The 16,691-nt window shown below is 48.0% G+C and overlaps 1 protein-coding gene across 2 annotated transcripts in view; it reads left to right on the top strand.

The window, feature by feature from the left end:
• Nucleotides 1-16,691, top strand: part of INO80D (INO80 complex subunit D) — a 294,761-nt gene that overhangs the window by 183,673 nt on the left and 94,397 nt on the right. For both annotated transcript variants that reach the window (XM_085648924.1, XM_085648925.1), the window contains exon 9: nt 10,249-10,466. In XM_085648924.1, the coding sequence (XP_085505050.1) occupies nt 10,249-10,466 (218 nt within the window). The remainder of the gene's footprint in view (nt 1-10,248; nt 10,467-16,691) is intronic.

Genomic DNA, 16,691 nt, shown 5'->3' on the forward strand with positions numbered 1-16,691 from the left:
GGCTCATGGAAAGGACACCTTTCAAAAAGTGTCCTTGATGTGGGTCGAAGTTTCCCCACACCGATCTGCATGAGGTGTGTAACCTCTGCCTCTCTCCCGAGCATGAGGTCAGACTGCCTAGCTTGTGCCTCTTTCCGCTCGAAGAAGACCATCCGGGATCGACTAGCTCGAAGGACCATGGCTCGCTCGTCTAGTTCGATCCCAGACGACATCTTCCAAGAGGGTGTCAATGTGCCAGAGGAGCGGGTCGAAGAAGGCCTCATCAGTGCCTCCGAAGCCGATGACTCCGTCAAAGAAGTGACTCCAGCTCAACGGGTCTTAAGTAGAGACATATCCCCGACCCACTCCCTACAACAACTGCTTCGGTCACACCTTCACCTTCAGGCGCACACCGACCCACTGATTCCCATTCCCTCACCTCGGGCCCGGCAAAGAAGCCTACCAAGCCTTCCTGGCGACTCTGGCTCGAGTCTGCCTGCCACCGGCGCTGAAACCTAATCATCAGCACCAAAAAAGAAGCCGCACCCATCCTCGGGGCTGACCGCTACTTCCACCCTGAAGCCCTCGGCACCGAAGACACCAAGCAGTGACTCCCCGGCACTGAAAAAACACTCCAAGCAGACGAAGAAGCCACTCCCCAAAAGTTCTGACTCACACTCTTCGGAGCAGAAAAAACCATTGACACCGAAGAAGCACACAGACTGGTAAACCACATGGCTCGAAGCCCAAAACCGCTCCGGAGCCGGCGCAGAAAAAGCCCTGTGTCGACACCGAACACCCAACCTTTCTTCAGAAGAGCTTTTTCGACCAGACCCTCAACAAAAAACTCTAACTAAAGACCCTAAAACTGGTCAATTGACTCTGGAGTTCCTGAAAAAGACCACTGGACATGCCTGCACCAGCTCCACCACCTAAAAAGAGGGACATAGCCACATCACCTCTTAGGGTCCCTTCTCCACCTCCCCAACCACCTCGTTCTCCTACGCCATCCCCTACACCAGCAGACTATGACGACACATATGATGACACGGGACGGTGACAACGACCTGCCATTAGGGGGACCCCAGTCCACCAGGTTCCCCTGACCCCTGGGATGACTATAATACGCCTGATGTCCCTAATGTCCCGCAAGATGACATCTATCCCTCTAGGCCTTCCCCCACCAGAAGACACCATGGGTTTTAATCAGCTGATACAACGGGCTGCCCAGTACCACGGGGTCGACCTACATACTGAACCGGTCGAAGAGGATTTTTTAATGGATACTTCTGACACCACCCAAAGGTCCACATCCACTTTAACCATGCTCAAAGGGTTTATTAAACACGCTACAGAAGTATTTGAGGACCCTGTCAGGGCTAGAGTAGTCAATCCTAGAATTGAGGAAAAAATACAAAGCTGCCCCTACAAACCCAGCTTACATTAGGGTCCTGTTCCATAAGACTCCATGGTGGTCTCAAATGCTAGAAAAGGGGCTAATTCGCAGACATCCGGTGATACAGCTCCGCCCCACAAAGAGTCTAAACTCCTGGACGCCTCTGGCAAAAGAACAGCGTCACAGGCAGCTAACATTTGGCTCATCGCAAACACTCAGGCCCTGTTAGCCAGATACAATAGGGCTCACTATGATGAGTTGGATTCCCTACTCCAGCACCTCCCGGACAAATACAAATCTAAGGCCAACGACCTCATACAAGAGGGTAAAATTATCACCCACACCTCCATACGGTGCGCTCTCGATGTGGCAGATACGGCATCCAGAGCAGTAAACGCAAGCGTCCTTCTCCGCAGGCACACGTGGCTACGTATTTCCGGTTTTAAACCTGAGGTGCAAAGCTCCATCCTCAACCATTCGACCAACACCTTTTTGGCCCTAATGTTGTTGCATCCCTTGAAGATGAAAAAGGACACAGACACAGCCAAATCAATGGGAGCCTTGCAATCGCAAGCTCCCAGGCATTCCTATTGTCGCTCATCCTACAAGGGTTACTCCAGGGGATACTAGTCTGATACCCAATCCACCTCTTACAAGGCTTCCACCCAATCCAACTTCACCTGAGGTTATCAGAGAGGAGGATACAGAGGCAACAATAACCAGGGCAGAGGCAGGACTAACAACACCTGCTCTGCCTCCACTCCTGCCCAATGACTTCCCTCCGCTTCCCCCGGACTATTCCACTCCTCTCGGGGGAAGACTACAACAGTTCCTTTCTGTCTGGACCAACATCACCTCAGACAGGTGGATGCGATAAATAGAGCAATCCGGTTACTGTCTCGAACTTACCCCCCCCCCCCCCCCCCCCCCCCCCCAAACATTCCACCCAAACAGCGTCCAATGTCAGCAGAACATTTGTCACTCCTGAAACAAGAGGTAATTTCCTTACAACAAAAAAGTGCAATAGAACTAGTTCCCCTGCATCAACAAAACACAGGAGTTTACTCCCTGTATTTTCTCATACAAAAGAAAGATGGCTCTCTGAGACCTATTCTGGACCTCAGGCCATTAAACCTTTACATACAATCAGACCGTTTCCACATTTTTTATTTAATTTATTTATTTACTCACTTATATTGCGGAACGAATCATCCCCAAGGGGATCTCTCGGCGCAATGGAGAGGGGCACCAGGAGATGAAGGGAATGCTTAGAATAGCCAGGTCTTGAGTAGCTTTTTAAAACCGAGATTAGTACAGGCACGGATCTCGTCTGGCAAGGAGTTCCAATGGGTAGGAGCCAGATATGAGAAGGCCCGGCCGCCCATCCTAACCTTCCTGACTCTGCGAACACAGAGCAGATTTCGACTGCTAGATCTCAGCAGTCGTGTAGGATGGTACCGTTCGAGCTTCCTTGTCAAATAGGCTGGGCCCAGCCCGTGGAGGGACTTGTAGACTAGTCATAACAGTTTGAAAATTGACCTTTTTTTTGTAGGGAGCCAGTGTAGTTGGCGCAAGACTGGTTGCGAGGGGGTCCGAGCCGGCTTGTTAAGAACAAGACAGGCCGCCTTGTTTTGGACCACCTGTAGCTTGGCGGCCAAATCCTCCCTCATCCCTACCAACAATAAGTTACCATAGTCCAGTCGACTAATCAAAAGTGACTGGATAAGGGTCTGTCTGGCCATGAACGGAATCCATGGAAAGATCCTGCTGAGCATTCGCATGGTTCCAAAGCAGACCCCAGCCACTGATTTTACCTGCTCATCCATTGCTAAATTATCAATTTTATACCCAGATTCTTCGCCCAGCCTCTGGGGGAAGGTGCATCTCCTAGTTCAGATGGCCACCATTCCGGGGTCCACATCTCCTTCGCCTTGCCATATAGGACGATCTCCGTCTTTGAGAAGTTAAGCTGAAGAAAGTTTTTCCTCATCCACTATGCTGATCATACACTGGCGGAATTTAAGTCTAGTTACCGCAGGACTTTCCTCAATAGGGACTATCACCTGGGTATCATCCGCATAAGATATGGTTTCAAACCCACACTCGCGGATGATTGAGGCCAGGGGGGCAACGTATATGTTGAACAGAGTAGGGCTCAGGACTGAGCCCTGGGGGACCCCTTTATCAATGCTAGTGATCCGTGAGCTAAACGGCCCAAGCACATGGTCACACTTCAGCAAGTCCTACCTCTACTTTCACAGGGCGACTTCCTAGCTACCTTAGATCTCAAGAACGCCTATTTCCATATTCTAGTTCACGCAGCTCACAGAAAATATCTCAGGTTTTTAGTGGACGGCCAGCACTATCAATTCAAAGTACTCCCTTTCGGAGTCACAACAGCACCACGGGTATTCACAAAGTGCCTAGCAGTAGTCGCAGCCCATTTAAGGAGACAACACATTCACGTCTTCCCATACCTCGACGACTGGCTCATAAAATCCAGCTTGTACAACCAGTGTGTTCATCACACTCCCTCGACTATCCAATTACTCCACGACATGGGGTTCACAATAAACCACACCAAGCCTCATCTGCAACCATCTCACACGCAACAGTACCTCGGCGCCACAATAGACGCCTCAAAAGCGCTAGCCTATCCCAGTCCAGCCAGGATAGCAAGCATTCTCGCTCTCCCACCCAAATTTCAGCCGCATCACTCTCTTCCAGCTTGAGTGTTCTTGCAGCTCATAGGGATGATGGCCTCTTGCATATTCATAGTGCCTCACGCAAGACTCCAGATGCGTCCTGTAAGACCTGGGGTCACCAAGCCCTAAGGGGGTAACGTGACTCGAGCGGATGGGCACCCAAAGGCTTTTGTGTAAAGCGACCATACAACACACACCCCCTCTGAAGCAGGGAACGCACACAATAAGGGACGCCACACTGTAGGGTTTTTGTAAACAACTCAAGTTTATCTACGCAGTTATATGTCAATACAGTTCATTAGATGTAAATGCAGTTCATTAGATGTAAATGCAGTTCATTAGATGTAAATGCAGTTCATTAGATGTAAATGCAGTTCATTACGTAGGTAAGCATCTGTTGCATCAATCATACATAACGGTACTGTAGGCAGTACCTGGTGACCTCAGGGCTATATTCCCCAGTAATTCCCTCTGAGGCCCTAGGCCACACTCGTATACCTTAACATCCGCTGTACGGACTGGGAATCGTAGCGCCACACCTGAGGTCTAGTAGGGACTCCGGGCAGACTTCGCGGGCTTACCGCCACCCCTGGTACCCTTAGCGCCTCAGTGGGCGATTACCGCGCTACACGCACCAATCAGGCCTTGTACACCTTTGAGCAGAGCTTAAGAACACAGCGTTACTCGTGATAATTAAGCCTTGAACACTTCTGAGTAGAGCCTACGAACATAGCGTTAGTCGTACTAATTAAGCCTTGAATCCTTGTGAGCAGAGCCTATGAACATAGCGCTACTCGTAATAACTAGCATTGAACACTTCGGAGCAGAGCCTACAAACACAGCGCCACTCGTAATAGGCAAGCATCCGGCACTTCTGTGCGGTTCGTGGGGCACAACGCTACTCGCAATCAGCAAGCCTCCAGTACTTCTGTGCAGTTCGTGGGGCACACGCTACTCGTAATAAGCAAGCCTCAAGTACTTCAATGCAGTTCGTGGGGCACAACGCTACTCGTAATAAGCAAGCCTCAAGTAGGCGGTCCACTGCTATGCGACAGTCTTGGAGGAAGGGGGCAATCCCTCGGAGGGGTGTCTAAGTCTTGGGTGAATGGGGGGAACTCCCACGGAGGGGAACCAGGGTCTCAGGGTGCAGTGCTGCTCCCGGTCTGTAGGGGGTGCACCAGGTCCGTCCCAAGCCTCCCAGGCTTACCTTGATCTCGACGTCTGGAGGTGTCCGACCCAGCTCCGGACTCCGCTGTCGGTCCTTCCGTGGCGGGGCAGGCCACGGCCTCACACACCTCTGCCAGCAGCTGCGATGGCAGCGACAGGGCCCCGGGCTTCTCCGCAGGCCTCGACGCGATGAGGGGGCACACTTCAGGCTTCCGGGCTGCGGCGGTGAGCGCGCTCTGGTCCCTGCGCCAAAGGGGGGGGGGGGGGGTCAAATTAAGCGGGAGAGTTACGCACTCAACGGGGATTGATGCAGGGGATCTCAGGCCCGGTCAGGGAGCGCAGGGGTCTCAGCGCTAGTACCTGGTTGATCCCCAGCAGTTTCACAATCCGCTTTGGCATAAAGTTTCAGTGTTCAGGTTTGACATGAAGTCTCAGCATTCAGGTTCAGCATGCAGTCAGGACATGAGGTTTCAGCATTCAGTTTCTGCATTCAGTTGTGACCTGAAGTCCTGATGGCGCAGATGTCTCTGGCGCCCTTGGGGGGGTTCTGTTCCTGGGGGGTAGGGATTGAGTTGGCGACTAGGTCCTTCCTAGTCAGGCTGGGCAGAGGTTCCCTGGGTCCTCCTACTGCTGGGCAAGATCAGTGAGCTTTACAGGATCCCTCACTCACTTAAGAGGCAGCACCTAAATCCTGTCACTCTCAGAGGCATAAGTCCCTGGCTAGGCCCTACCGCCTAAAACTCCTGCGTGGATTCTCCAGCTCTGCTTTACCCCACTGGCCAACTGACTAGAAAAAGTTCCCTCCCTCTGTTAAGTATCCCTAGGTCAGGTGACCTCTATCCAAGGCGGCAAAAGTAAAAACTACACCTCCCTTCTAGAAGGTTCCAGCACATTCCAGGAGCTTCCCCATTCTACCTATGGGACAAAAAAGGCGGGCTGGTGTCGCAACATTGTTGTGGGGTTCCAGCCAGCTCCTGGCAGCTAGGGTGCTACTAGAAAGGCCACTCTGCAGTAGCAGGGGCCTGTGGCAGCCATCTTGGGAGAAATAAAAAAACGAAAAAATTCCGGGTTAAAGGGCCAAGTCCAACACGTCCCATACTAGAGTGCTTAGCAAGCCAATGGAACCAGGCTCAAGGTCAGCTAACAGATCTGGTTTTAGACAGTCTCACTCATAGCTCTCTGCAGTGGTGGAACACCAAAAACCTTTCCAAAGGGCGACCGTTCCTAGAGCCAGTTCCTCAAATTGTCATGACAGCGGACGCATCGCTCTCCGGCTGGGGAGCTCACTTATTACATCACACCATACAGGGCAGGTGAACACCTCAACAAAAGTTATTCCACATCAATCATCTGGAATTACTGGCCATATTCCTGGCCTTAAAAGCATTTAAAAAACCAATATCAGGCAAGACTGTCCTAGTCCGCATAGACATGACCGCCATGTACTACATACAGAAACAAGGCAGGGGACACTCTGCAGCTCTCAGCTAGCACAGAACATATGGAAATGGGCTATACCTCAGAACACTTTTCTCCTAGCCTAACATGTCCCAGGAGTCCAAAACACCATAGCCGATCTGTTAAGTCGTCAAACGCAACCGATCCTCGAGTGAGAACTCCATCCACAAGTTCTTTAACCATTCTTTCAAATGTGGGGGCAGCCACAGATAGACCTCTTCGCCACCCACAAAAATGCCAAATGCCCAAGCTTCGCCGCCAGATACCCACACCCATTGTCCAGAGGCAATGCGATATGGATGAAATGGTCAGGCAGATTTGCGTACGCCTTTCCGCCTCTCCCACTCATACCACTGGTGGTGCGCAAACTACGGCAACACTCACTGACTCTCATTCTAGTTGCTCCAACTTGGGCCAGACAACCATGGTACACCACATTGCTGAACTGTCAGTAGTTCCGCACCAAAGATTACACCTCTCACCACGCCTCTTAACCCAGAACCGTGGAAAGATCAGACACCCGGACCCAGCTCAGCTCAACCTTGTGATCTGACTCCTGAAACCTTAGAATTCTGTTACCTTAACCTTCCTCCTGACTGTATAAAGGTCATTAAGGAAGCTAGACTCCCTACCACTAGAGCCTGCTACGCAGCCGAGTTGAAACGATTTGTGATATATTGTCATAACAATAACATCAGTCCCCTAGATGTGTCTATCCAACACATCATAAGGTACGCCTTTATGGAAGGACTCAAAAGGATAATTCCTCCCAGAGTTCCACCCTCACCTGTGTGGAATTTTAAATATCATTCTCACAAGACTAATGGGACCTCCCTTTGAACCTTTACATAAATGTGAGTTACAATTCTTAAAATGGAAGGTTGCTTTCCTAGTGGCCATAACTTCTCTAAGAAGAGTTAGTGAGCTACAAGCACTAACTATTCAGGAACCATTCTTACAAATCCATCACAATAAGGTTGTTCTCCGAACTAATCCTAAATTCCTCCCTAAAGTCATTTCTTACTTCCACCTCAATCAATCTGTGGAGTTGCCTATATTCTTCTCGCAACTACACAGTCGCAGAAAGAGTTATTCTTACTTTAGATGTTAAAAGAGCATTGCTCTATTACATTGAGAGAACACAACCTTTTCGAAAAACTAAACAGCTTTTCGTTTTTCTCACCACCACTCAAAGGGAATCCCATATCAAAGTCGGGGATAGCCAGATGGATTGTTAAATGCATACAAATGTGCTACCACAAAGCAAAACGTACTTTAACTGTTCCTCCTAGAGCCCACTCTACAAGAAAAATAGGGGCTTCTATGGCATTTTTAGGGAACATTCCATTAGATGACCTCTGCAAAGCAGCTACATGGTCTACACCGCACACGTTCACAAAACACTATTGTGTAGATGTGCAATCAAAACAACAAGCTAGTGTGGGCCAAGCTGTACTCAAAACCCTATTTCAGACTACTGCAACAGATACTGGTGGCCGCCGCTAAGGAATGGGACTGCTATACAATCTATGCATAGTGTGTAATCTGCAGCTCCTATGCCTCGAACGGAATGTGCTACTTACCAGTATGCATCTGTTCTTGGCATGTAGAGCTACAGATCTACACACGCCCACCCGCCTCCCCGGCTTCCTTTATTTGTTCTAGTATTATCTTGTTTAGATGCAGCATACACGGGCATCATCCTGTTTCTTACAAAGCTCCATCATTTCCCTGCTGGCAAAAAACAATCTGAGGCTGGAGCCGATGCCCATGCGCACTATGATCCTAAGGAGGAGTCACCTACCTTGTGACTTCCAAAGATTTTCCAGGACAAAAACAAGTGCAAACATCCGGACTCAACACCAGATGGCGATCTATGCGTAGTGTGTAGATCTGCAGCTCTACATGCCAAGAACAGATGCATACTGGTAAGTAGCATATTCCTTCTGTCATTCTCCTAAAGGACCTTGCTTCTAGTTTCATTGTCATCACAATAGTGTCTTGCCAGACCAATGAGGTTTTTACCTGGTGGCTCCCCATGTGCCAGCAGTCCATGGTCTCTAGAAATGCTGTCTGAGCTAATGCAATTTCATACTAAGAAATGAGTAGCTGTGGTGTAATAATCGCACATCGTCGCTGAACCAGTCGTAGGGTCATGTAAAGGGACATGTGTAGCGTGTGATGGTGCTCACTTGGTATCCAGTACCCTGCTACCCACAGGTGTGTACCAGTTAATAAACCCTGGGGTTTATCATACAAAAATCAAATACAGAATGATACTGAAGCACTCTTATGGCAGTCCGCAATATTAAATCCACAGGGTCGCATGTGTAGAAAAACCAAATCAGTGGTATTTTTTCCAATTCAACCAATAATAGGTAAAAATGTCCTTTTAACATCAAAACAGCCGACACGTGTTTCATCACAACTGTGATCTTTTTCAAGGCAAGCTGGTCATCTGTAATAAAAAGCAAGGATGAACAGATGTGCCCTTAGTAATAGAGAACGTTTTAAGTAATTTATAAGAAGTTAGGAGGCTCAGGTAAACACCAAACCTGCATGATATATTCCTGTGGTCCGATTAAGTTAGACCTCCCTGTTTATTATCTACTTTAGGCTTTTCAATCAAAACAAAATGCATAGTAACCTGAGAGACAGTTTGCTAAGACAAATGTGCATCTTGGAACACATTATTTAAATCTTTGTGGCAATATATTACCAATTTGCCTTGGAATATGTTGCTGTTGTGACTTAACTAATACTATATGAAATGGTACAAAAATGCTTGATTATGTTTCTTTTGTTGAAAAATGAATTTTAGTGTGTTTTTTATCTCAATGTTTTATTATGCAAACCAGTAAAAGGCAACACTCCATATTCCTAACTTTCCAACCCTTCAGCAATTTAGAAAGGAGTTGAAGACCCACCATTCTAGAGATCTCTACATTCAGTATTAATATGATTTATTACCCCAAAACATTTTTCTTCATTGACAATGATCCTGAATTGTAACTGAAGGTTTTCATTCATGTTGAGGGTTTCATTGCTCTCTAGATATATTTGCGCGCTCTTTTTTCCAATTAACTTTTTAACTTGCCAATTAACCCTCCTGTTAATCACATCTGCATGATTATCCATATTTCTTAGATTGTAAATATTATGAGAAATAAAAATATTCTATTTTTAATTAGATATGCATTATATTAGTATACAGACACATTGAATCCCACTGCTTCCAGCCCCTGGACTATCTGTTTGGGCAACAGTGTACTCTGCAAGTCTTTCATCCAGTGATGATGGGGCACTTCACGAACTGGGGAACATAATTAGCTTTTTGCTCACCACCTCTGCACTCATGAGGCCAACTTAAATGTGCTTCCTATTTTGTAATAAGTGGCCCCTGATGTTTGCAATCAAATACTAGGAAACTGAACACTAGGTCACACATTCTTCAGCGCCGATGCGTTGGGGTGAATTGATAATACTGATTTCAAATGGAGTGTCTTCCTACTGTGACCAGCAAAGTTTACTTTATTTTGCCAGGATAATTTCTTACGAGGAGATAGTTCCCGCCGAGTGCAGCACCAAAAACCACGTAAACCTCGGAAAAAAACAAAGCCACCTGCACTTACCAAAAAACACAAGAAGAAAAAGAGAAGGGGGCCACGCCGCCCACAGAAACCTATACCACCAGCATTGCCCCAGGGCAACCTCTGCATGCCTGCCTGTGTCTCACTGCCCGTAGCCATGTCACGTGTAAGGTCAGTACAAAACGTTACATTTTTTTTAGTACCTAATTTGCCAGAGGAATTGCTATTGCATGAAGTTATTTCTGTTTTATATATTTAATTGCTATTGACCAGTCTCTGTATAACAGATTAAGCTTTGCGGTCTGTGTTCATTTTGCATTGCGATGATGTGAGTTACGTATCTACGTCAAAATTATATTCAGAAGAAGTTAGACTAGGTCAAAGTCTGAGGTGTTAATTTGCAATAGGTGAGAATAAGAAGGTAAAATAATCCTGTAAAGCCAGGGTTTTCTTGCTCCAGAGAAGGGAGCATGAATCCTTCCTGGAGCAAATATGACTATTCAAACAGTTCCCGGTTAACCTCTGGTAAAATACTCACACCCACTTAAGTGTTCACTCACAAAAATTCCTAATTTATCGCATATTGATCCCAAAAAAAGAATTCTTTCTTCTTTGCAGGTACTCTGATTTTGTGAACAAGACTAAGTATTATGCCAGTTCGTAAAATCACCATGCGCAGGAGGGGGTGGAGAACGCTCTGGCTTATAAACACTAACTGAAAAGGTCACAGTTCCTGACCTCTCTGTGATTAGCTACAAACACATGGATGGTGACCTGCAAGGGACCACCTTTCCTGTGTTTGCATTTTCAAGTGGAAAACATTATTTTGGTCCTTAAAGTAATATGGTGCTGCTTTCAAACAAAAAAAGTTTGATTCTGTTGGATTCTTCTAACTGCAGATTCCTCACCTGTGGAATACCCACAGGCGCCAGAGTGCATCCGGAAGGTCCGCCAAATGATCTGGCATTCAGGTTTGCTATGTCAACCCTCCTCTTCCTTTCTTTCCATGCCTTCATACTCCGGACCAGAGTTCTCTCCTATTCCCACCCCACACCCCCCACCTCACCCCACACCCCCACCTCACCCCATCCATCAGTTGACAAGCTTTTTTCTCAAATTCTTTTCCAGTGTGCAGAGTAATATGTCCCCTCCGAAAACCAGAGGGGTTAAGACTTGGAGTGACTGTCTCAAATGAAGGTCTGTGAGAGATGACCATAGTTTTTCTCTGGGGTTGGGCCTCGGCTCCCCAGTTGTGCGGTGAGTGCACCCTGATGAACCAGAAGGTGATCCAGGATGAGAGACCAAGCTTGATGCCGCCTAACACTGCAGGAAGTCACAGAAGGCCCACTTCTGTTAGAAGTAGAGGACACTGACCCGTTCCCAAGGCTGGCCCTGCGGCAGGTTGTCATCACAGTCCAAGCCTTTGGGTAAGTCCAAATCTAAGAAGAAGCATAAGAAGTCCAAGTGGGCCTCCACCCAGCCTCTCCACGCTGTCTGAGAATTCTTGAGGATGTCCCGGCTGCCTCTCTGGACTCGTTCCTGGTTCCCTACCAAGGAGCTGATTCCACAACTGATGACTCTACAACAAATTGAGGTGTTGATGAAGGCCTTGCTGCACATCTCGCCACCTTACATTTCCCTCTGGCACACCTTCGAGTCACATGGGTCTGCAGAGACCTCCAGTTAGGATTTAGATATGTGGGATCCTACAGATAGTCCAATGAGGCTATGTCCTGGCACTTTTTCATCAGATGCATCTTCCACCATCATCAGAGCGGCTTTCAGTGTACCACTTATCTGGTTTGCTGCAGGAGGGTCAAACGGTTTTGTAAAAGAAGCCATAGAGAGGAAATTGGAAAAGGGTGCTACTCCTATTCATTCCTTGAGCAAAGAAAGGGTGGAGGCCATTATCCTATTTTAGACCTTCCACCCCTCAATTTCTTCCTGCGGAAGGACATATTGAAGATGGTCACGTTGCCCCATGCTCTGTTGACCCTGGTTCCTGGAGCTTTGAAACTGCAAGACGCCTGTTTACAGTTCCCTGTCTTGTTTGGCATTAGGCACTACCTGCTGTTCAAGGTGGGACACATGCATTTTTAGTTTGCAGTGTTCTTTTTTTGACCTCATCATTGCCCTTTAGGTGTCCATGAATGTGACTGTAGGTATTGGCGTACCTTCAGAAGTGGGGGGTCTCCGTCTCGCCCCACCTTGATGACTGGCTTCTAAAGGTGGGCCCTACTCAGTCAGTCTTGGACCACCTCCATACTATGGCGAACCTCTTTACAATCACTGGGGTTTACGATCAACGTGCCAATGTCACACTCCTTAGAGGCTGAATTTCATCGGAGCCATCCTGGATACTGTACACTTATAGGGCCTTACCTCTGGATTTATGGGCCCACTATGTCAAAGTTTCATCCTCTGCCCTGGGTCTTTGCGAGGATGGCTTCTTGGCCTACTGCATTCTACTTGTCAACCATGCTGATGGAACAGGCAGGCTGTGTAGTGGGATCTGAAGTGTTAGAGAACCTGCCAAATTTCATCCAGGTTTTTAAGGAGACTGCACATGATCTTCTTTAGTGGCTGCCAAACCACACATGGGTCAGCAGTGGACACCTCTCCATAACCCCACCTCTAGCTAACAGTGATAACCAGTGCATCGCTACTTGTTTGACAAGGTCTTCTGGGAGAGTTGGAGATGAGAGGCATCTAGTCTCCAGCTGATGCCCAGCTCCATATCAACCACCTGGTGTTTGCAGGTCGGTAAACATTTACCACGAAACGTTTTCCCCGCAGGGAATCACAACGCGGTTGTTACAACGACCGGGTTGTGAACTCTCCATAGAGCCTACACTGTTCAACTTACCGCTACTTGTGCTCTCTGCCATCTCCTGGGTGTAGCGTGGTCTCCTGTGGCCAGTTCCACTCTCGCCGCTTCTGCCTCAACAAGCCCGCTGAGCCGAGACGGACTACATTACCCAGCAGCCTTAGCGGCGGTTCCGGAAGCCGTCGGACGCTGTATTGCGCCTGGATGCGCTTAAAATCCAACACTGCCACCGCATCGCGGGAACGCGTGCGGGACAGCGCCGGGCTAAGCCCGGGCAAAGGGCGGGCCCTCTGTGGCCCTCAGAAGCCCGAAAAGCCTGGCCTGGGCCAGAGACCCTGGTTGTGCACGTATCGTCCACCCCATGTGTACAGGTGTAGTAAGTGCTGTCTTGTGGGGGCTAGTATTTTTGTGATTATACTGTATATATTCTTTCTTTGTTTGTCCCTGCAGTTAGTGCCCAGTATCAAGTGCTCCCGATGGCCAAAGGTAAAAGTGCAAATACTCTGCATGGGGAGGGCACCCTGGACAATTACCTAATTAAGAAGGTAAATCTTTTTTTTTAAAAATGTTTATTGACATTTTTGGTGTACAACTATACACAATGTAAAACAACCAAACAGACAGGTCAATATTGAGCACCACCCCCGCCTCGCCCGCCCTCCACCCCCACCCTTCTCTCATCACACTGGAAGTCTGTTTCGGACCTACGCCGTGGCTGACATCAGCGTCTTCAATGCATAACAATGTCTGTGTCCTAAGGCTGTGGACCTCATCCATGAACCTTGCCGGCCCCCTCCCTTTCACCGCCCCACTAGAGTCCCCCCTCCAGGCCATGATACCTCCGCCATCTGGACCACACCCTGGTAAAGTTTTTGGGGCAGCCTCTCGCCTTGTACGTGACCCTTTCTGCCGCCATGTAGATGTCAAGACCCCTCCTCCACTCCTCCAAGCAGGGAGGCAAGGGCGCCCCCCAGTATTTTGCTACGTCTCTCTTCGCCACCACCAGAGCCAGCACAAGGTAGATCAGCAACGGGCGGGGGAGGTCCACATCATGTGTCATACCCAGTAACACTAACTTGGGGTCCTCCAGAAGCGGCACCTCCAGCACCTTGCTCAGCTCCCCCAGGATCCCCCTCCAGTACCCCTGAATCTGCGGGCAGAGCCAAAGTAAATGAAAGAGTCCCTTCCTCCCGCCCGCATCTCAGACACGACATGTCTCCCACCCGTCCCATTTTGAACAGTCGTCGTCTGTCAAAGTACGTTCTATGCAGGATATTGAATTGGATCAACCGTAGCCGTGACTTAATCGCCACCTCTCGTGGGTGCATGAGAACTGTATCCCAGTCCACTTCGTCCATCTCACCCACATCCGCCTCCCAGGTCGCCCTAAGCGCCCCCAGAGTATCAGGCATATTGTTCATGAGGGTCCGATATGTGAGGGACACCGCCCTTTCCACCATGTGTTCCTGCAGCAACCGTCCCTCCAGAGGTGCATTTTCGGGAAGAGAAGCCGTCTGTATCCCTTCTGCCTGCCAAGCATGTTTCAGTTGCGCGTACCTATAATGCTGCGTGGGGAGCAATCTAAATTCCCTGCGGAGCACCGAGAAGGATTTCAACTCCCCCCTCGCTAGCACGTAAGAAGGTAAATCTGATCAATAATGCTAGAAGGGCCTCGTTGGGAAAGGAGACTCCCATTATGATACCTGAAGAGTCATCTCTCACACCGGTGGATACATATGTGCCCAGCAATACCATCTCTAGTGCTGGGAACATTGTTCTGACTACAGCTCAGGTGTATGGTGAGAGACATGAAGGTCAGCCAGTTAACGCTAGGGTAGATTCTGAGCATGCTTCGCCATCCGCTAGATCGGCAAGAAAATATAAAAAAGCACATCGGAGGCACAGGAGGAACGACAACCAGAAAAGAGTAGTAACTGCTAAACATAAAAGGGGCCCCCCTATGCAGTCAGTATTAGGAACAAACTCAGCTATGGGGAATTCAGGGACTGTGACACCATTAATGATTAACCCCACTAACTTACCAGTAGTTCATATTGATTTACTTAATTCTGGAGACACGGAGGACATGGGGGGGGGGGGGGAGAGTCCTGGCTGGCTCTTGTACTGATGATCCTCCTTTCAGCACGCCTGATAATATATGCAAGTTTTTGCCAAGTTTTTCCAGTGGCAATGATGAAGAAGGGTCACCATATCTTCTTAGATTTTCCCCCGCATCTTCCCCAATTCTAAAAGAAACTTCTCCATATAAAGTTGATTGTAAGCAAAGAGGGGGAGGCTCATTATTGGAATGGCAAACAGAAAACCCTCAGAGGAATCCACATCCCATTTTGAGGGCTGGGAATATTCCATCTATCCCCTCTGAGGCCACCCTCTGCTCAATTAATGAGGGAGGCCTTTTGGAAAAAATTGAGCACTTGGTAAAATCATCAATGCAGCCCCTTTTTGAAAAGATAATGACGATTAATACACATCTGGATTTGATCGAAAAAAAGGTAGATGAAAACTCACTCTCACTTTCTGGATTGGCGAATATTATAGGTGATTTGAATCCTAGTAAAATATCTGTAGAAGTGTCGACCGGGGCAAAACCAGCTCCATTAGGTCCCTCGACCACGTTAAAAACTATTCAGAGTAGACATTTACCATCTTGCCCCTCTAATATTAAAGTGTCAACCCCGCCCTTATTGAAGACAAAGACTGCCCATAGGATTGAACCCCAAAGTAATGCAGGGGATATCACAATGGATAATCTGACCCTAGAAAGAAAATCAGTACCATCACAAAATAAGGCCAATAAGGTCATTAAGGAAAGTGAGGTCGGTAAAACCATTAACAAGAATTGGCAATCGCATAGCATAGTAGACTTACCGCCAGAAGCTGTGCCTTACGTGACTGTCATGTCAGGCGTTCCTGAGCTCCCCCTTGAAAATAGGGAAGACCATCAAGCCCTAAAGAATAAAGTTATTTATTGGTTGAGCAATAATAGACCTTTGCCTGCCCACATGAATGGGGAAATACTACACGTTAGGCGCTGCAATTGGGTGGGGGCCCGGCCTAAAGACAAAACTAGGGATGTGATTATAATAAATTTCAAAGACCATAGAGCCGTTAGGCATATTGGGGACTGGTTTGAACCAAATAGTAGTGATTCCATCTCCACACACTACCTTAATTACTTCTACCCATATATTTTACCACAACATCGCAAGATCCAGGAGGAAAGAAGGCACATTGTTAATAGGTCCGCCTATATATATCACGATTATAGCCGGACCCCTTTGCTGCAACCTTTTAATCCTCCTAATCTCCATTCCAGGCAGCCTCATCCTTGCACTCGAGGTCCGAATTATGGAAATAATTCTTTGTGGGATAATAGAGGTATGGCCCCATTTACTTACAATATACTGACTTATAATCTGTTTGTTTTCTCAGGCCTTGAATGCGTGGATTGACAGCAGAAGGATATTTGCGATGGACAATGGTTAGGTCCAGTAGGGCTTGCCGACCCAATCAGTAAAAACGCAACTGCTCAGAGGCCATCGGCTTTT

The sequence above is a fragment of the Triturus cristatus genome, chromosome 3_2, assembly GCF_964204655.1.
Source record: "Triturus cristatus chromosome 3_2, aTriCri1.1, whole genome shotgun sequence".
Classification (NCBI taxonomy): Eukaryota; Metazoa; Chordata; class Amphibia; order Caudata; family Salamandridae; genus Triturus; species Triturus cristatus.